Raw genomic sequence first — 16,958 nt, 5'->3', positions numbered from 1 at the left:
ACAATCTAAAATCTAAATCTAAACATTTCTCTACCAAAAACTCCATAGTGCACCTTTAAGGTTTTATCCACAGGGGGCGCCAAATCCAGTGAAAACAGAGCTCCTCATAGCAGCTTTAAAATCTAACATTTAGTTTGTTTTGAACTATTACAAAAAAAAAAAAATTGACATCGAACTGCTCCACAATATGGACATGTACATCTGCCAGAAAAAAAGTACAAACATATGTCACTTAATTTAAATTCCTTAACGTAGGTTGTTTAGTGTGCCTGTGTAAAAATCGTTCAGCTCTCTCAGAAGTGAGGGAGTGAGTCATCTTGCTCAACATACCATCTTTGGTCGGCACCAGCCGTTGACGTTCCTCCCGGCCGTCGGGCAGTGCGCTGGGCTGGGTCTGATCGGGTAGTCGTCGTCGTCGTCGTCGTGGTGGTGGTGGTGGTTGTGGTGGTTCTCCTCTTTAGCCCGCTAGCTGTGACATGTTTTTTTTTTACTCACAAGACGTATGCTGGAAATAAACACATCAGGTCAGTACTGTGTGGTCATGTATTTCCTCAAACTTGGCTGGTCATATTTCGCCGCTGATAAACCCGGAAGCTCAACGTAAAGGTGAAAGTTGTACAGGTGGTGTGTGGACGTTGCTTAAGGTGTTAAGTTAGCTTACTAGCTAACCAGCCCTTCTCCCTGGATCCTGACCGTAATGCACGGGGTCTCCCTGCGAACGTTACTTAGCAACTAATCACGTCTGTACTTAGATAACAAACAGGGATTCGTTTAATCCGGGGAGGTGACACACGTCGTTATTACGGTTTCTTTTTCAGGTGATCTGATCTTTTAACAGTTTGTTTTGTGCCGACTCTTAACTTGTAGCAGCAGTGTGCCCTGCTGGATTTTCCGTGACATTGCTGAGACTTTTTGGTCTAGTGGAATTTGCTTCACACTTCCACGCTTACGACAGTGGACAGTGGACAGTGGACAGGTTATTCCGGTGTTTTGAACATGTGGAAGTACGTACACACGCTGTAATTCATCCGAAACGGAGACATTAGCCCACCAGAAACGTGTAGGAAGCTAAGCTGAGGAAGGTGAGTTATCTGACTTGGTTTTGTTACTCCTTTCCAGATGTGCCACCTCATCGACAGCTCTCAATCCGTTAGCTAGTAGATAGCGTTGACAGGGGCGAGGTAGGCTTCGTTTACTGGGCCGATTCGTTGACCCCAGTCCACAGGAGAACATTAATAACAGCTCAGGAACACCTTGTATTTATCAGGCAAGCTGCCGTGCTTACAGTCGAGTCTGCGGTTTTAAAGGTGTGACCGAGGCTTTAATGATCGAGCCTTTTAACTGGAGACTGAAGGGGCAGTTTAACTTGTTTTTCATTGATTGTTATTACCTCAGCTTTTGATGACATGCCAGTGTTTGTGTTTCTGCTGGTCTTTGGATTTATTTGAACGGTAGGAATTAAGCTCAGGATGTGTGAGACAATGGCTTACGATTGTGGGAGAGTTAGACTAGAATGTCAAATCAAGTTTATTTGTACAGCACATTTAAAAAACAGCTTCACATTACCAAAGTGCTTTACAGGAAATGCGTAAAAGAAATAAATAAAATAATAATAATCTATACAAATGCACATACATAGACATAATACACACAGACACATATATAGATATATGCACATACATATACATACACATAATACACACACACACACACATATATGCACATACATATATACATGTAGTATACATACATATCACAAACACATACATACCCTCATACCTACATGCACATGCATGCATACATAAAGAGGTGAGTTTTGATTTGAATGAATTTAACAAGTTCATTTGTCTGATGGAGGGAGGCAGTTGATTCCACAGACAGGGGGGGGGGGGTCCAGCCAATGAGAAGGCACGGTCACCTCTGAGAATAGACTAGAATATAATAGAAGAGTACATCCTTATTGTCCACCAAATGTGGAAATTTGCCTCGGGCTCTCCAGATAATATAGCATCACAAAAAACATTGAGGCAGTCAGAGATCAGAGCAGCTAAACATTACACATTGAAAAACAGTTTATGTCGTGTTTTGGTTTTGATCTCCTCAGTCATTTATGTTTATCACAAATGTGATAAATGACTTCTTAAGTGGCTAATTTCTTATTTTGTTCACCTTTTCTAACCATTGCTACTCAGTCAATTTGTTAAATAAATGATAGGTTATTTTAACAAGTTCTACTCTCTGTGATGTTTATATATGAAAAAACTAAACATTTTGATGCAGAAATGAAAGAAATCCATTCATGCCCAAAGTAACCCTAAACAGGCAAGTCAACCAGCTGGTTGACCTGCATATCTGCTTCCTGATAATCCGGTAATCTGAAAAATTTAACCTGAAATGTTGCTTAATGAAGAGGCAGGAACACAATTTTACCAGCAAATAATTTTTTGCAAATGGATTTCTTAGTGTGAAAGTCAAAGCGTTAAATACATGTTAAGTAAAATACATGTTAAGTAAAATACATGTTAAGTCCCTGAGGGACTCCATTATGCCTCCCTGAGCTTAGAGGCTCAAATGGCAGAAGAGAGGAGGAGATTTGTCTGCTAGGATTCTCCTCACTGTCTAGCTTGTTCTATCAATAAATAGTTCAGACAGGTTTTTGTGCTTTGCCCACTATTTTGCCTGCTGTTGACATTGTAGAGAGTTTATTCTTAAATCAGATAAAATAAAAACTAGCTAACAGATTGAGAGCTGTCGATGAGGTAGACTGTCTTTCTCTTGCGTGACATAAATACAAATGTGCTGTCTAAGTTGATTACAGCCCAATGGATTGGAAACCCTTATATGGTTTTACAATTACAATCAAAATACAAACACAGTTGCTCTTCTTATTGAAGAAACGCTAAATTTAACGTGGCACTAATAGAAAGAGTTGCTGTAATTGACATTGGGGTCACATTGGAAACTTTGACTTGTCTTGTGTATCATATAATTTCTGGTCTCTGTTGTGTCTGGGAACAGTTGTAAGAGTCAGCATCTGTGGTGGAAAGAGCATTGTTTATTTATACTGCCTCTAAAGTATTGTCTGTGTGTAGACAAGAGTACGGAATAACAGGTGATCCAGTATTATTCACACAGAGATTAGGTGCAGGATGCTTCTGCGTCTTACTCCGCGGATATGTCCTGTTGCTGCTTTTCTCCACCTTCCTCTGTGTCTTAGCAGGGGCCTACATAAGCCTCCCAGCAGATGTTTCCTCAAAAAGGAAAAACCAGAGCTTGCTTTTTGCCTTGTGAGGGCAAAAACAAGAAGGTCGGGAGGAGGGTCACATTATTGAATGCACACTTTTTTTGTGATATAAATATGTACTTTTTTTCAATCTTTTCAAAAGAAAAGTTAAATATACTTTTTTGTCTCCCCAGTCCAGAGTTACCTACAGTATGTTTACTGTATTACAAAGCAGTAAAAAAAGGTCTACTTGCTCTGTGTTAAATAATAATTCAGAGGGTTGTAGACATCATCCACTGAGTCACAGCTGGACTTGCTGTAAAAACATTTCAAGGAGATCTGTTTATGGTTTGATATTCTTGATGTCAGAGGCTAATATTAGACAACTGCAAAGCAATTTGGACCGAGGGCCCACTGGCTTGTGTAACCAGTGACACCCTCACATCAGTTGACAAATACTTGGGAGGCTGACATGGAAGGAGAGTTTGAATTGTCATTACAAAACCTGCATGCAGATTCAGCTGACGTCTGTATCATATGTGGTTTTACACTCCTGCAGTCAGCAGATATTCTCAACAAACATATAAAGGGTGTGAATATCCTAGTCAGTTTTAGTTATCTATGTAGAAGTGTTAGGCAGATATTTATCTGCAGTTGTATTCTGTCTGAAGTTTTTCAGCATACTGGATGACCAAGTTGTTAAGATACACTGCTTGGATTGACCCGAGTTTTTAAAGCGTCCATCATTACCAAAAGGGAAGCTGATGATGTTTTCTCTTTCATTTTGAGAAGTAGAGCAAATCTCAGTTCTGTTTTACAAGCTTCCCTCTACACGTTTCCATTTGTGTGTTTATAAAAGAAAAACAATAAAACCCGACTACACAGAGGTATTCGAGTATATCTTAGGACTGAACACAGTTAGTCTATATAAGAGTGTTACTTTTTTAGCATGGATTCATTCATTTATTTAAACTTCTGCAAAACATTGTCATTTGGCTTTCTTCCTAGATTCAGATTAGAGTAAGAGTCTGGCTAAAGATTAACGCTACTGCAGTGGGAAACTCTCCAGACTAAGTGGATCATTTTCAGCTGACTGCTCTGGCGCACCAATCAGAGATGAAACATCCTCTTTAAATGTTTACGGGATAGTCTTAGTTAAGCCTGGTGGTGCTCTACCAAAAGATCAAAATGCAAATGATTTTTTTTACAAACACTTGTCCTATTACACAGACGTATCCCTCAGTTGGAATAGATATTGATAAGATTTCATGTCACATACTGTATAGGCTCTTCTGTGTGACTTTAATGTCAGCTGTGTAGCCTTCAGGCATCGAGACCCTTTCTTTCTTTGGCCTCCTCTTGACCTGAGGGCTCTAATCAGTATCATTCAAAGTCACAGCAGGAGAAAACTGGAACAAGGAGTCTGAACTAGGTCGCTGCCTTCTGATGGCCACCCTTTATTCACTGCTGAGAAAACTAAATGGAGGGTGTGTGTGTGTGACAGAGTTTGTGTCTTCTTGGTTTTTGGTAAAGCTACATACTGAAGCTCTTAGTCCCTTAAAAGCATGAAAGGTATGTTGACGATGTGTGACAAGTTCTGGATTAGATTTCAACCCTGTGTGAAGTCATGTGTCTTGGCTGCCTTAAAGCTTACTCAAAATCAGTTTAACTTTGCAGGAGATGTGAAGTTGATTAGTTGATTTGATCTTTCAAAATGTCTTCTCTTTATTTTGAACAAGATTTCAAGGGAGAATGAAGTCCAAGCTTTTCAATCCAGCACCCTCTTCTTTCAAAACATTTCTGTTATTTTGCCCCAGGATGTGAAAGCATTTATAATCGTTGTTTGTGCTAAAGTCAGAAAATAATGAAGTCTTTTTTCTTGAAATAATCTAATAGCCATTTCATTTTCTGTACAGTCATGACCTGTGGCAATAGTCATGGAAAATAGCACAGATTTAGTCAAGTTGAATACTGAGTGTAACTGAAAACTATTTTAGTTTAGTTATTTAGTTACAGACCCTTATTACCCCCCTCCCCCTAAATAACAGAGAGCTGAAAATCACATTCAATCCAAGAACATATTCAGTAAACTGAATACCCTTTGGTCACAATGATGTTATGTAGATGCATTACAGTATGTGCTTATTAATCACATACTGTTTTACCAAATGTACATTTACAATATGGCATGTTTGTACATTTCTGTGTTTGCTCACAAAGCAGCTCATCACACCCTAAGGCTGCATGTGTGTAGTAAGCTTTCACTGATTGTGGTCGCACAATCTAGTACCCTACTTGGCTTTTGAGTCTTTCCGTGCACCTGTTCTGCTGGGATTTTGTGGGTTTGATCCAACCCAGATTTCTGTCAGTAGTTTTTCTATTGTTTTTCATGTCATTGATGAAGGAAATGGGTTTCTAAAAACCATCCAAAACCCACACTCAGTCATTTGTCAAACTGCCAACAACATGGGGAACGTGTTTAGTACACTCGGCCAATCAGTTTCTGTGGTGAGGTAATCTGACAAAGAGGATAATCTGCTGCTGCTGGTGGTGGTCTTGTTTGTACTGTAATCCTGTTTTAGAAAAAGCTGCCAACCAGATTTACACGATTTTATGTGCCTGATTGATAGATTGAGTGAGACATTGTTTGTGGTAGGTACTTCCCGTGCGTTTTGTGGTCAAGGTCGCAGATGATAAGCCTTTAGCAAGTTCGTGATGGCTGTGACATAGACTGCATATCGGCTGGCCTTTGACAAGGTATTTTTAGGTCTAACTGTGACGTGGAGTGTGCTGAGCACCTTGTTGTCATAACAGAAACAAAATTCCTCCATTAACAGAGCACCACCATACACAAAGTCACTGAACATGTCTTAAAGGCATAACTGTACCGGCCATTTATTAGTTCAGAATTAGATTATTGCTGTGTGTGCGACCCCCAGCAGAATCAGAGGCATGAAAAATCAACTGAAGTGCTGAGTAGAGACACAGTCGAGTTAACATGTCTCTTCTCCCTTTTTTGTCTCCAAACAGGGTCCTTTACGTGAGCAGCACCCTTTCCTCCCTTCTCCCTTTTCCTGTTTTACTTTTTTGTTAAACATTTCTTTTCTATATTCGTTTTTTATTTTGGTGCGGAGAGAACAACTTCGCCTAACAGAGCTGCAACCCGTTGTTTTCATGGTCTGGGGTCAGTCTGTACCCACTGCCGGACACAAGCCTTGTTGGTCTAACAGATCACAGGAGGAAACATGAGCACAGCTAAGCCCACGGGGATCAAAGCGCCCAGCAAGATAACTAAATCTGGGACAGGAGCCCCCAAGACCAACCCCAGCACAGGTAGCTATCTTCCAACATGCTGCCTTTCAAACTTGCAATGAGGCATTGCAACTGTTTACACATGAATGTCCATAGGCAGCTGATTTGTTAGTACTTGTGGTGCTTGGAAAATGTTATTTTATTACAATGTGACTACATACCTGGGAGGACAGAGCCTTCTCCATAGCTGCCCCCTCCCTCCCTACTCACTCCCAACACACATTCAACACCGCACCGACCCTCCTACTTTCAAATCACTTATAAAAACTCACCTCTTTAAACAAGCTTTTAATGTATGATTGTGATGTATTTTCTGTTTTCTGTAGTTTTACCTTTATTGTTGTTATCTTTATGGTTTGTGTGTAATGTTGCAATGTCTGTTAGTCTGTCCTGACTGTGCTGTTCTTTCTGTTTTTAACTATTGTACAGAGTCTTTGAGTTTTTGAAAAGCGCTTATAAATAAAATGTATTATTATTATCATTATTATTATTATTATTATTATTATTATTATTACATGCTGTATGACACTTTTTCTATACTTGTGTTGACACATCTATATATTTGATCAGTTTTTAATTTGTGTAATGGTGGCTTTAGGCTATAGTTTTTGGCTAGAAGCTTCAGCCAAAACCATTTAATAAGTCTGTTAATACATCAAATAATTTATAAAAATGTAAACTCTTACAAGTCATGTTATCTTGTATCAGAAAACTGTAGGAGACCAACCTTGGTGTGAGCTGAATAGAGGTTTTAAGATTCAGCATCACTGCTTCTATACGAGTATCTCACCAAACAATGAGCTTTATGGAAAAACTGTTGAATCAAGCTTTTCTGAAATGAGGGGGAATATTTCTGGAATTTTAAAAAGTAGTGTAAACCAATGCACTACAAGTCTTTTTTTAAATGTTGATTTACTCTTCCCTTATTAAGATATTAGGGAATAGATTTAAACTTCTTTATCTCTTCCTTCTCCTCCATTGTTTTTCAGCAGGAGCTAAAGGTGCGTCAGACAAATCAGCTGCAAATGCCAGCGGAGGAGATGACCAGAGCGGCGGCGAGAACTTCCAGGTTGGGGATCGAGTATGGGTGAATGGGAATAAGCCCGGCTACATCCAGTTTTTGGGAGAGACACAGTTTGCCCCGGGGCAATGGGCAGGGATTGTACTCGATGAGGCGATTGGGAAAAATGACGGGTCGGTGGCAGGGGTGCGGTACTTCCAGTGTGAAGCACTACGAGGAATATTCACACGTCCATCCAAGTTGTCTCTCACTGAAGGGGAGGCTAATGGAACTCAGACAGCACCACCCTCCCGTGCTTCATCTCCCACTCCGTCGGTTGGTAGTGTGGCCTCACATACACCTGCCACCAAATCAGCATTACCCACTACAACTGCAACCAAGAAGGCCTCTGCCGCCACACCGGCTACACCGGCTACACCGGCTACACCATCCTCCAACCTCGCACGCACAAACAGTGAATCTGTGTCCAACCTCTCTGAGACTGGATCAGTGAAGAAGGGGGAACGGGAACTGAAGATGGGCGATAGAGTACTGGTAAAGTTTGTTCACTTTATATGACAAAAAGAAAAACCCTTCTGTCCTCTGGATACTTCAGCAAAGTGACAGATCCAAATATTCAACCTTTGTGTCCTAGCATTATTTAGATTAGCATGGAAAATGACAGATTGAAAGTCTTAGAATTCATGACAACCTATTCCTTTCCAGTGAAGTAACCTTTGAGTAGTTATCACATAAAACATGGCCACTCTATGTCACCAAGACTTCCACCTTTTTGTAAACAGATACTATCAATCCAGCAGCTCTGCTTCTAACAGTTGTGTGCAGTCCTGCTGGATTGATAATATCTTTAGGCGCACTTTCCCTCCTCCTTAATCCACTGCATGCTTCTTGCAGCGGCCCGAGCTATCACATGTCTGCGTCCAACCCTCTAAAATTACATTTTGCTTCTTGCGTGCGGATCAAGTAGAATTTGAAACATCACTTTTTGCACAAGCAACACTCTTTTCCATGCTGATGATTGGTCCAGTGGTCTATGGGAACCTCAATCAAATCCCGCCCGCTCTTCCAAAACGCACTTGTAATTAGAAAGCCCACATGTTTACCGAGATCAGTATAACATAGCTGCACATCTGCACAGTGCACACACACACACACACACACACACACACACACACACACACACACACACACACACACACACACACACAGCAGCCAAGTATGAAAGGTTAAACCAAGAACACTCATGCTTTTGTGCTTTCCTCACATGATCCTTCACCTGTGCTTGGTGTAGACTGGTGCACGGGACCCACTTTGATGTTGGGGATCAATGTCAACTACTGCATGGACAAGAGCTTGGCTTCCAAGATTATGTACACATGTACCGGTAGTTGTTTCCCAGAGCGTGCAGGAACCCTTACAGATTCAGTTTTTCCCCATCTCCTTTCTTCAGCCATGAAGCTTTACAGTATAGAAAATAATAATAATAAAAATAAATCAACTTTAATACACCTTCAGTTTCTCATGTTTAACATCTGGTAACATTTTGTTAATAGCTAGTACATGTTTGATTCTGTTTCTTTGATGGAATTATCTCATTTAGGGTTTATTACCAGTCAAAGCTGATTACTCTTTAGGCCTCGCTTATCAGTTGAGAAGATTAAAAGTTGGCTGATGTTGTGTTGTTTTCTTCCTAGGTTGGTGGTACAAAGGCAGGAGTCGTACGTTTCCTTGGAGAAACAGATTTTGCAAAAGGCGAGTGGTGCGGAGTGGAGTTGGATGAGCCCTTAGGAAAGAATGATGGGGCAGTTGCAGGCACAAGGTACTAAAGCAAACAGATCAGTGAAGAACTGAAGATAGTTGTTATTCCTGTCAATCAGTTATATACCAAGACTTCAATTATCTTTCCCCAGATATTTCCAGTGCCAGCCCAGGTATGGCTTATTTGCTCCTGTGCACAAAGTCACACGCATTGGCTTCCCTTCCACCACACCAGCCAAAGCAAAAACAACAGTACGGAAAGTGGTGGCCACACCGACGGGGCTAAAGCGCAGCCCTAGTGCCTCCTCCATCAGTACCATGAGCTCTGTGACATCATCAGTCAGCGCAAAGCCCAGTCGCACAGGCCTGGTGAGACTTTGACACTCTTAGTATCAACAATTTCAGGAAGTTGATCTAGTCTGTTTTTAATCCTGTGCTCACTTCATCACTTTGCTTGTTTTCTCTTCTTCCATAGTTAACAGAGACATCGTCACGCTACAATCGTAAGATTTCGGGCACCACGGCCCTGCAAGAGGCTCTGAAGGAGAAGCAGCAGCACATTGAGCAGCTGATGGCTGAGAGGGACATGGAAAGAGCAGAGGTTGCCAAGGCGACCAGCCATGCCGGAGAGATGGAGCAAGAAATCGGCCTTCTCAGAGTCGATCAGGAGCAGGTCAGCTAGCCAAGGGTTTAGTAATTAACTATGAAAATGACCATCATAATTAGGATCTATACATTGAGTCTGATTTCAAACTCTCTGTTAAAGATGGAAGCTAAGATGGACCAGTTACGTGCCTTGGTAGAAGCTGCAGACAAAGACAAAGTGGAGCTGGTGAATCAGCTGGAGGAGGAGCGTAGGTAAGGACTGTGACTTGACAGACACACACTGGTATTTACAGTAAATTGGCTGCTTAGATCATGATGCTGTTGTACTATTACAGAGTTATAAAATCATTAGGGCAAGCTCTGTGTCTTAAGTCGGCTTAGTTATGTTGAAAGCACAGTGAATGTTTTATTGATATTGTTGTTTTTCTGTTGAATAGGAAGGTGGAGGACCTTCAGTTCCGCGTAGAGGAAGCTTGCATTACCAAAGGAGACCTGGAGGTAAAACCACAACACAGATCCATACTATTCAAAGTATCGTTTTCTTTTTACAGTTTGTGGTTATAGAAGGTTCCATATCAAGATTCAAGTTTACCATACATGAACCTTGTCCAATGTCCTTTAACAATTAAGTGATTTACCTTTTCTCTGCTTTATTCTGTCCTCATGGATGCTGGTCCAATACAGTTTAGGATTGCAGAGCTCTTGACAAATAATTTGCATTATCTCTGCCTACTGTTAGCAGTATAGGCCCGCCCCTCTGCAGTCCCAGTAGCCATGTTTGCATGGGCAGTTTGATACTGGCTTCATCTTGCATTAGATGATGTGCTGTCAAATGTACCCAGTGCTGCATGAACACTGTGCCTTTGACGACAGTGCCAGCCCTCATCTGAATCCAGAATAGATACATACTGAAACCTGATATCCACGAGGCCACTAAAACCTCTAATCGTCTTTTTAACTGGCATATTTTAATGTTGTATTATGGAAAGCCTGCTAAATATCAATGTGATAATTAAAGGTTAAGTGACTCTTCACCAGAGCATTTGGCTATTTATTTAAGTCACATTTTAGGGTCCAAAAAACACATCATGGTGCTAGTTTAATATGAAAACTGGTGGCATTGTTCTGAAACCTGCTTTTTCCTTTGCAAATAATTATACACCAGTTTAATACAGTAGGCTCTGTTTTTTTTTCCAGGTGGTTCATGTCCTCGTCCATAGTTAGATGATATGCAAAGTACTGGTGCAAAGTGGTATTTACGCTAATATCTGATCAAAGGATTTGTCATTTATTCCACAGTTCTACACAGGGATCCTCTCAATTATCCTGAAGGCATCCAAGCTCTAAATAGATGTTTAAAAAATGAGGGCTACAGGGTTAGAATATCCCTTTATATTATTTTTAATGTGTAAACTAACAGATAATTTCTAACTCACAGCTGTGGATTTATTAAAAAACTTGCATGCAGCTTGAAATACACCAACAAAAACAACAATGGGCCCAACTAAAAAAAGTGCTTTGTTGAAGGTGTACTAATTTTGTGCTGTAACCCTCAGTGCCTCCCTGTTAAGTGATGTGATGTTATTGCTTCTTCCTCCTTCTCGTCCTCGTCTTTCATGTTGGTCCAGTGCCCAGCATGGAACCACTAGAGATGCTCCCTTGTCATTTCACTGCCCAGTCACAGACCTGTATTCTGTTTCCCCTCAGCAGCTAAAGAGGAATAACACTTAAGAAATTAAATGTAATTATATTCAAAGACCGATCTGCCAGGCTTCATTTAACTCATACCTACTACATTGACAATGAACAGTAGGTGCGTATAAAATACTTCTACAACCAAAGCACACAGAAAATGTACCTTGAGATTTAATGCATTTATTAACCACGTTCTTATCGCCTTTATTATATACCTGTAATGTAGTATATCAGTGAGACAATACAATTACAATTATCAGATTGTGCCTTAAAGACTTAAAGCAAAGGTAAAGTAAGTTTGGTGTTTTTGAAGTTGGATTGTATGAGATACTTGTCAATTGAAAGTGTTTTACCCACAGGAGATGGAAATGGAGGAACATGTATGTGTAGCGTCAGCAAATAGTAAAACATCTCTGAATATAACGCACCCTTACACCAAGTGAGCTAAATTTCATGGACCTAGTGATCAAAGCTGCAATGTTGCATAGCATAGACCAGTGGTTCCCAAAATGAGGGTTGGGATCCCCTGGAGGGTCGTAAGACACTGTTGGGGGGCGGGGGGGAGGTTGCGAGATTCTTTCCATAGACATATAAAAATGCACATTTTACCCATTATTGTGACAATACATACCAAAAAGTAGTTTCTTACAATAAATTACAAAAAATATATATTAATGGACTATTGTATGGTGCCAGTGTTTGGATAGGCCTAATAGTGTGTGTGGCTGTGCGCAACGTTCAATGTTTAAACCACCTTCAGGGACAATGGGGGTCCCCAGTCTCTAGCTCCGTTATATTGGGGGTCGCGGGCTGAAAGTTTGGGAACCCCTGGCCTAGACCCCCTAGATCTGCTGACAGTCATCTCCTTTGAGTGATACACTTACTCTTGATTAAGTACCTGATACAACCCTGTTTAAAAACAAAAAAACAACCTATTTAAAGCTTTCTGACTTGATAATGGGATCTTTGGCATAACGCTTAAAATTGGTTAAAATTTAACATCAATATATATTTGGTAACATGTAGTTCAAAACTGTGTCTAGAAATGCTTTCATAAGTTTCCATACAAGCCCTTATTCATCACACACGTTACAAGGAGTCAGATGGGAATCCTTTCTGTTTCCTGAGATGCTCTTGTGTTCAGACTGATTTCTATAAAGTTGGTCACCAATCCTGCACATGATGGTCTGATCACTGGTGGTTTCTGTTATATTACTTGCCTACACACAGTGTGGACAATGGCCTTACACCCAAAGAGAGAAAGCAGTGAGAGTATTGATTATGCTCTTTAGACACTTTTATCGAGACATAATGATTGGCTAAATAATCAATTAAAAGCAAAGAATGATCTTTAAATCTGATTTCTGTTGATAAATCCTGAAACTAACAGCAGATATCCTCTGTGTGACAAACTGCAGTGAGCTCAGAATGAAGTATGTGGCTCAAGAAACATCCATCACTGCTTTCTCTCAACGATGTGGGGAACTCATATTAACTGACTTGCTGGCTTGACACACATTTGAAAACTTTCTGTGGATGGTAACAATGAATGTGCTTTATTCACCAGGTGTCAATTTTGCATGAGTACGTCCAAACTGTCTCCAAAAACATACTCACATCCACAACACATGATTCCCCCCCCCCCCCCCCCCCTTTGCTGCTTGTCCTCCATTCTGTCACAAACTCCCCCGTGTGAAGCTGTTTATGGCACAGCCTGAAAGTTCTGCATGGGGTGTCTTCCCATTTCCACTCATCCACCACTCCTTGCTCTCACCCGGTACCTCAAATACTCATACATGAAGACACACACATTCAGTACATACAAACACACACACACATCCATATTTCCATTGTCCAAACCCATCCATCCTCTCCTCTGTCTCCCTCCCTCCCTCTCTGTCTGCGTTGGGCTGGCATGTGATGGTGGCACTGGTGTGTTCTCTTCCTCTCCCCCTTGTTTACTAACAGACGCAGACCAGACTGGAGCATGTCCACATTAAGGAGCTTGAACAGAGCCTGCTCTTTGAAAAGACCAAAGCTGAGAAACTCCAAAGAGAGTTAGAAGACACTAGGGTAATGATTTCTGCTCTGCAGTGTGCTGCGCTGGAATAAGAGGGCCTGGGATGGTGGCCAAAAAAAAGCAAGGGGTACAGAGAGGTGTCGAGCAGTAAATGGATCTTTTGCTTTGTTTGGGCTAATGGTGGATGAACCCTACAAATGCATTTTAAGGACTTTACATCGGAAAATTATTATTAAACTACTAAAATAATAATCAAACTCAAGTACACGGCTTATTGAAACGCTTGAATCAGTCCATCCTGCGTAAATATTAGCATCACTATTTGTGGATTCGGCTACAGTTACATTTTGGATCTATTTTCAAAACATAGGTTGTACTTGAAATAAACACGCTTCTGTCCTCTTTATGGAAGATAACGCTTTTACTTGTACTATTTTCCCCTAAGATACAAATCTGAACTCACTCTTGCTTAACTGGTATCACTGCTTAACCAGACAGACAAACTTCTCCTCTGTCCCAGCCAATCATTTTTCGCAGTTATCCTATGTTCTACTTCCCCAGTCCTTCCCAGCATCCATTTGTCCTGCTTATTTGGTGTCCCTGCGTTTGGCTAGTCTAAAATCTCCTCCCCCTCCCAGACCTCTACGCCTTGTGTTCCCAAAGGGTTTTCTAGCTTTAGGGTTATTGGGATATAGTTTATTTATTTCACAAGGATGAGGGCGATAGCTTCTTCAAGTTCTATTTGGATCATTAATTTATGAAGAAAATGTTGAGACGTATAAGAAATTATTCAACTTTCCCGATGAAGCTTCAGATGTTGACTTGAAGCAGCAAATGATAAATCCTAAATTAGATAGATAAATATATTTATAGATACTAAGTTGGATTAATAAACAAATATTGGAACATGGTATGATCCTGAGGGGTTTCCTGAGTTCATACCTTTATCAGGACATAAAATTAGTATGAAATGTTTGAGTCTATTAGAAGTTGTAAAGTGTCCTACACACTGCCTATAGCTCCATACATGCTTTCAGTGTTCACTTCCATTATTTGGACCATACTCTTTTTAACCACAAGAGGTCAGTATAACACCTTGATTTAAGGATCAGCAGTTATATGCCCTCTAGATAATTATCATTTAGGGTTATCACCATGTGCCTTGTTATCTATAGCTGCATTTTCCCAATCAGATTTTCATTAGTTCAATACTGTAAAGTATGATTAAGACTGTTACCCACTTATGTAAGTACACTGAGGCTCATTATTTCAGATTTGGACATGTTTTTGACTACAAGATTTCTCCTTCCAAAGGTTGCAACAGTGTCAGAAAAATCCCGCATTATGGAGCTTGAGAGGGACCTTACACTACGAAAAAGAGAAGTAGCTGACCTGCAGCTGCGTCTCGGCACCCAGCAGGGCTCTGAAGACTCAAACGCGGCTCTGTCTCCCCTTCTGGAAGAGATCACCTCTCTGAGGGATCAGCTGGCTTCCCAAGAAGTCAAGCAGCAAGAAGAGCTGGCTAAATATAAGGAGAAGCTAGAAGGTCAAGAAAAGAGCCACGCTGAGGCTGTCGCCCAAATTCAGGCTACATCTGTAAAGATCTCTGGTGATAAGGAGCAGCTGCAGATGCAGTTAAGTCAAGCTGAGAAGGAGAATGCTGAAAGTATTGATCAGTGGCGGTCCAAGTTGGAGTCTGCTGTCGCCTCTCACCAGCAAGCCATGGAGGAGCTGAAGTTGTCTTTCAGCAAAGGTGCAGGAGCTCAGGCAGAAGAACTCGTAGAAACTAAGAGTGCTCTAGAGAAGCTGAAGTTAGAACACCAGTTGGCTCTAGACGAGGCTGGATCTAAACATCAAGCTAGTGCTGCTGCTTGGACTCAGGAGAAGCAGGCGCTGAAGGCACAGCTGCTGTCTTTGACTGAGGACAAGGAGCGACTGGAGGACTCACTGCGGTCCAGCGTGGACAAAACCGAAGAGCAGCACCTTGTGGAGATGGAGGATGTTCTCGGGAAGCTTCATGCTGCTGAAATTAGGGTTAAGGAGCTCGAGGAGAAAGAAGCGAAATCAGCGCAGGAGGCCCAAGATAAGGAGAAAGAAACCAAAGAGCAGATTGCAGAAATGGTGGCTCTGCGCAGTCAGGTAGCACAAGGTAACCAGGAGGTTGAGACCCTGAAGAGTCAGTTAGGGGCGGTTCAGAGCCAGGGAACCAACCAGGATGCAAAGGTTGGTTCTTCTTCTAAAAATCTTTATTTTTGGTTTTTGTGATGTGTTCAGTGCATGGCATCCTAAGAGAATGATCATCAGCCTTCATTTGATAATGTTTTGTTTTAATGTGCATAATAGCTTGCTGTTTGTTGTTGTTCTTTCATTCACTGTATGTTTTCCTTGACATGTGATATAGGTGAGTGAATTGAGCTCTCAGCTGGAGAGCAGACAGCAGGAAGTGCTCTCTTTACAGAAGAGTCTGACCACCACCCAGCAGGAGAAGGACTCCCTGGAACAGGAGCTTGGAGGCTTGGTGAGGCTTTCAGTGTAATGTTAGATATCCATACAGTACTTCCTTTGAGTTAGGATTGAAGTAACTGTCTTTTTCCCCACAGAAACAAAAGCTGACTGAAAGCACAGAGCAGCAGATTAGTTCATCTAAAACTATGCAAGGTAAATGATACAGGCAGTTCAGATAGTTTTCTTCACAACTGTTCCTGTCCTCTGGTAATATTTTACCTTTTTCCAGCATACAAAGTATTCAAGGATTTGAAATGTAATGTCTTCATTTTACAGAAACACTTGAGAAGCTCAGTAAGAAAGAGGAGCAGTGCACATCCCTGACCACAGAATCCGAGTCTCTCAGGAGTCAACTTTCTGGTGAGGACACTTGAACTGTATTCTTCTTTGTAAAACATTTTTAAGAAGCCTAGTAATAGTTTTTTTCTGTAGTATTTTTCTCTTTTTCGTTGAGTAATAACCTTCAAACTGATTTTTAATTCTCACTCAGGGCTGGAAAGGAAACTGAAGGCCGCAGATGAAAAGCTTGAGCAGCTATCAAAGGACAAAAGCAAGCTGGAAAATGACATTTCAGACATGATGAAGGCAACTGGTGATAGTTCAGTACAGCTGACCAAAATGAATGAAGACCTCAAGCTGAAAGAAAGGTAAGGCGCCCTCACACTAGGCCATCTGTAATGTGCCCAAGCAGGCTTCACCCTCAAAGTCCAGTTTGTTTGACCAGTGTGAGTGCTAGGTCACTTTCTGTGTAAGTTGTTCCCTCTCCCATTGTTTTATTAATCAGGGCTAAACTCACACGCATCACAACCACAGCTATC

General features: G+C 41.1%; 1 protein-coding gene across 6 annotated transcripts in view; it reads left to right on the top strand.

Moving 5' to 3' along the window:
- The first annotated feature begins 361 nt into the window (after positions 1-361).
- clip1a (CAP-GLY domain containing linker protein 1a) overlaps positions 362-16,958 on the top strand; it is a 29,928-nt gene continuing 13,331 nt past the window's right edge. For 2 of the 6 annotated variants that reach the window (XM_065951562.1, XM_065951550.1), the window contains exons 1-14: positions 362-524; positions 6,254-6,556; positions 7,525-8,090; positions 9,251-9,375; positions 9,467-9,683; positions 9,790-9,987; positions 10,081-10,172; positions 10,358-10,418; positions 13,584-13,688; positions 14,950-15,858; positions 16,037-16,153; positions 16,236-16,293; positions 16,417-16,500; positions 16,631-16,787. In XM_065951562.1, the coding sequence (XP_065807634.1) occupies positions 6,469-6,556; positions 7,525-8,090; positions 9,251-9,375; positions 9,467-9,683; positions 9,790-9,987; positions 10,081-10,172; positions 10,358-10,418; positions 13,584-13,688; positions 14,950-15,858; positions 16,037-16,153; positions 16,236-16,293; positions 16,417-16,500; positions 16,631-16,787 (2,777 nt within the window). In that variant the 5' untranslated portion in view covers positions 362-524; positions 6,254-6,468. Of the gene's footprint in view, positions 525-776; positions 1,083-6,253; positions 6,557-7,524; positions 8,091-9,250; positions 9,376-9,466; positions 9,684-9,789; positions 9,988-10,080; positions 10,173-10,357; positions 10,419-13,583; positions 13,689-14,949; positions 15,859-16,036; positions 16,154-16,235; positions 16,294-16,416; positions 16,501-16,630; positions 16,788-16,958 lie in introns of those variants that run through there. The other 4 variants (XM_065951559.1, XM_065951569.1, XM_065951553.1 and 1 more) reach the window with 4 other exon arrangements.

Source organism: Labrus bergylta, chromosome 2 (assembly GCF_963930695.1).
Source record: "Labrus bergylta chromosome 2, fLabBer1.1, whole genome shotgun sequence".
Classification (NCBI taxonomy): domain Eukaryota; kingdom Metazoa; phylum Chordata; class Actinopteri; order Labriformes; family Labridae; genus Labrus; species Labrus bergylta.
This window is presented reverse-complemented; position numbering and strand designations above follow the sequence as displayed.